At 42.9% G+C, this 3,689-nt stretch overlaps 1 protein-coding gene across 1 annotated transcript in view; it reads right to left on the bottom strand.

The window, feature by feature from the left end:
- tenm2 (teneurin transmembrane protein 2) overlaps positions 1–3,689 on the bottom strand; it is a 447,642-nt gene that overhangs the window by 293,299 nt on the left and 150,654 nt on the right. Inside the window, exon 4 of the mRNA XM_015382666.1 lies at positions 1,840–2,133. Coding sequence (XP_015238152.1) covers positions 1,840–2,133 — 294 coding nt within the window. The remainder of the gene's footprint in view (positions 1–1,839; positions 2,134–3,689) is intronic.

The following is a 3,689-nucleotide window of genomic DNA, read 5'->3' as shown; positions in this document are numbered from 1 at the left end:
ACTTTAACTGCTATACTTTCCTGTCTTAAAAGGCAGAACTCTTCTAGTCTAAAAAAACTTTTTTTGCGCTTTATGAAATGAAGTAGCCTATATTTTGTGGATGTACAGCTACATTTCTCATCTAAGTTTGCGTAGTTTTAACACAAACATTTATTTTTCATATTGCACCAGTACAGTTAATAAGAAACATGTAATTGTGTGCTTGTTTGTTCTGTCTAAAATGTTTATTTTGGATTCATCGATTAATCGAAAAAAAATTCGGCCGATTCATCGATTTTTAAAATAATCGTTAGTTGCAGCCCTACTGAAAATAGTATGAAAACTGAAGCCCTCTAAAAAACTTGGCACTCCAGCTGCTGTAAACTGAAAAGCAAAGAAAAAAAACTAACCAGCAAAGCAGCGAGAGGCTGACGGTGGGTCTGGAGGGGGTGGAGACTTCGTAATGGAATCTGTTGATAGTCACATTTTTAAGTGTTCACTCAACAAATCTTGCCTTTTGTCCTTGCTGTAAGAAATTGATGAAATGTGTAAGTTGCCACCAGGCCTGGATGGGATGCAAAAGAATGCAGATAATCGGCCAACAGAGCAAACAGCGGTTAAAAAGACATTGAAAAGACGACATCATTTACGTCAAAAAGACGTCTGCATTCGGTTGAAAAGTGAAAGGAGGAAAAGCCGTAACTTTAAGATTGTTGGAAAGACGTTGAAAACTAGTTTGTAAAGTATATTATTGGACTAAAGTGGGACAAAATCAGACGGACCCATCACAGCCGAATTTTCAACCACTGTTTCTGGATTAAATCCAGACTAAGATGGACCGACCAGATTTAGCCTAAAAACCAACGACTGAATGACGTCCGGTGATGCTGGAGTGCATCTATCGATCTTTCCCAACCTTAAAAACTCAAATCTTTTCAAGACAATTAAAATAAAAACTGCCCTCTGCATCATTGTCCTCCATGGTTGTTGTTTTTTCCCCGCTTCTGCGTAGCAAGACGCAGAATATTGACCTTTGTTGGGCTTTTATGACGTTCAGGTTGGATGAATGCCATCTGGCCGTCCGGACGCAGGTCACATTTAAAAAAAGATCAGATTCGTAGCGGATTCAGAACCACAGAGCCAAGTGGCCCGGATCGCATTGGGAAAAAAAATGGTTTCCAGGTCGCATATGGGTAAAAAAAAATTGTATTTGGGTCACTTCAGGATGCTGACAAACCTGACAGTCAGCCCAAGGTTTAATGAACGTTTCACATAAAACAATAACGTCAGAATAAATAGAAAACCAAGTTTTCAATTAATTTTTGTCGGGTCTACATGGTAAATTAAAATCATATAAGTTTGTTGTTTTAAAACAAAAAATGTGAAAGATCAGAATAAGCATAGATACTTTAGCAAGGCTGATCCTGCTAAAAACAGGAATCCAAGGACAAAGATGAAAAAAAGGAGTGTTTGACATCCTGCATTGTTTGCCATCACCAGATGAAACAATAGGCATTGAAATTGACTAACAGCACACAAGCTCTGTGAGTGCAAACATTTTGTGAAATCACCAAAAAGACATTTGGGTCTGTGATGCTCTTCTGTTTCAGTATCCAGAAGAGAGACAGATATCTGCTGATTTAAAAAGGTGCAGTCAGAGTAATTTGTGTTTGCAATGGATCCAACAAAGGAAAGTTCAACAAATCTTTAGATCAATGAAACAGTAAAACGATCAATATATTGGTTTTCTGTATTGATCTGAAAACAAACTTATTGCTTGGACAAGCCATACTTTTAATCTGTTTAAAACACTGAACATTGATCCACTCAGCAGCGCTTTGACTCGTTACTTTCCCCTACCTGACTCGTCATCAGACTTGTTGTCATTCTCGGAGTCGGTGAGGGTAAGAGCAGAGTTCTCACGGCTGGACACGCCTGAGCTGCGGCGAGATTTCACACCTGCACGTCCGGCCCACAGCTGAATGGCTCGCTCCGGAGAGAGGGGCCCCTCTGGGTCCGAGTCGGCGTCTGAGCCGGCACTGAGGGAGTACCCCCTCTGGAGGAGGCCCAGGTCTGGACAGTAGGGAACAGCAGCGGGATGTGGAGGGGGAGTTTGTTCGCAAACTCCCAGCTCAGCCAGGGTGAAGTTCCCCCCTGTGAGAAGGGGGGGGGGGGAGATATTTGAGTTAGGAAAATGGTTTACAAAGAGTGATGCTCATAAATGTTGCAGCTCAAACAGGAATTCATAAAAGCAAATGCACGCATGTATCTACAAAACAAACCCACAATCACACGCGGAGAAGCACACTAATTATGAAACCATGGAGGCGGAGGATGAAAATTGGGCTTTGTTGTTACAGGCAGGAGGGGGAGAGATGACGCAGCATGAATCAGGCACAAAATTCACGCTAGCTGCTGGAAGAAATGTGTATTGGCCTGCAGGCCTGCTATGGCTGGCTTTGAAAACCTGCTTCCTTGCTTTACTGATCCACTCCGGCTTTTATGAGCTGTTGATGTGAGATCAAAGAGCTGTTCACTTGAGTCCTCTTAGACGGTAGTGGAGCTGCTTTAGTTTCCTTCAGGGTTTGATCATCTCCCCACCTAGTTGCCATCACATGCTGGACCCCAGGCTCACTAAGGCTACCGCAGTCCGCTGCAGTGCTGTTCCCGGAGCCCAGCACTCTCCCCCCCTCCGGCTTGTCACATCCAAAATAAATATATAAAATTATCCAAATTAAAGCACATCAAAGAAGATCAATAAACAGCACTGGAGCCCAATTAAATCCAAGCTGAGGAAAAAGCAATTAAGAAAAAAGGCATGCTCAACCAATTTATTCTCCATACTAATTAAAAGAGTATTGTGGATGCAATCGCACACCATCAGCTGTCGGGGTAAAAGGATCAGGGGAAAAGCAGTTGTGATTGACTTCATTAGCAGTTTGTGAGCGAAAGCAAAGGAAGAGGCCAATGAAGAGAGGTTGCCACAGTGGAGGCGCGCGGCATGATTCCGTACACCGGGGATCACGCAGCTGTGCAACTCGGTTAACGGCGACTCATCAGGTGTACGGACGCAATCAGCAATGGAGAGGAATCCAAAGGAGCGAATATCTTCATCATCACGGCTCCCCCTTCACTGAAACCTCTGTGTTGTGGTGAAAGCGGGAGCTGTAAGGAAACTTAGCCAGGGAATTGGTGAAAGGCCTTTTACTTCTACTCAGACAAACAGATGGACTAGACTAGAGAGCAAAGATGAGTGAATAGCTCCACAGGTGGAAGCAGTTAATACGCCACAGCTTGCCAAGCTTTCAAATAGCTACAGTGCAAAGGCGTCCAAGCATTTCAAGGCATGAGGGAATATTGCAATTTCTCATTTTCTTTGCTTCTTTGTTGTCTGTTCCTCCCACTTATCACCAGGGATAACAAAAGGAGGGTTGTTTACTACATGGTAAATAAGGGATACTACGCTACAGTATCTAACTACATACATCTATAACCCATACCTGACATAAGGTATCGAAGAAGGACAGGAGAGAACTCCAGGATGCCTGAGAGAGTAGAAAACATGGGTCCTTTAAAAATCAATTCACAAGTAATCTTGAAGCAAACTAAACCAGCATCAGATTTGGGATGGGTCAGTAAAAGAAAAGCAGGGAAAATCGGCAGGGGACCAGAAAGGGATGAAAGGAAACACAAAATGTGTTAGTTTCTTT

This window comes from Cyprinodon variegatus, unplaced genomic scaffold (assembly GCF_000732505.1).
Source record: "Cyprinodon variegatus isolate N-32 unplaced genomic scaffold, C_variegatus-1.0 Scaffold13, whole genome shotgun sequence".
Taxonomy (NCBI): Eukaryota; Metazoa; Chordata; class Actinopteri; order Cyprinodontiformes; family Cyprinodontidae; genus Cyprinodon; species Cyprinodon variegatus.
Note: the sequence above shows the minus strand (reverse complement) of the source record. Positions and strands in the feature narration are given on the sequence as shown.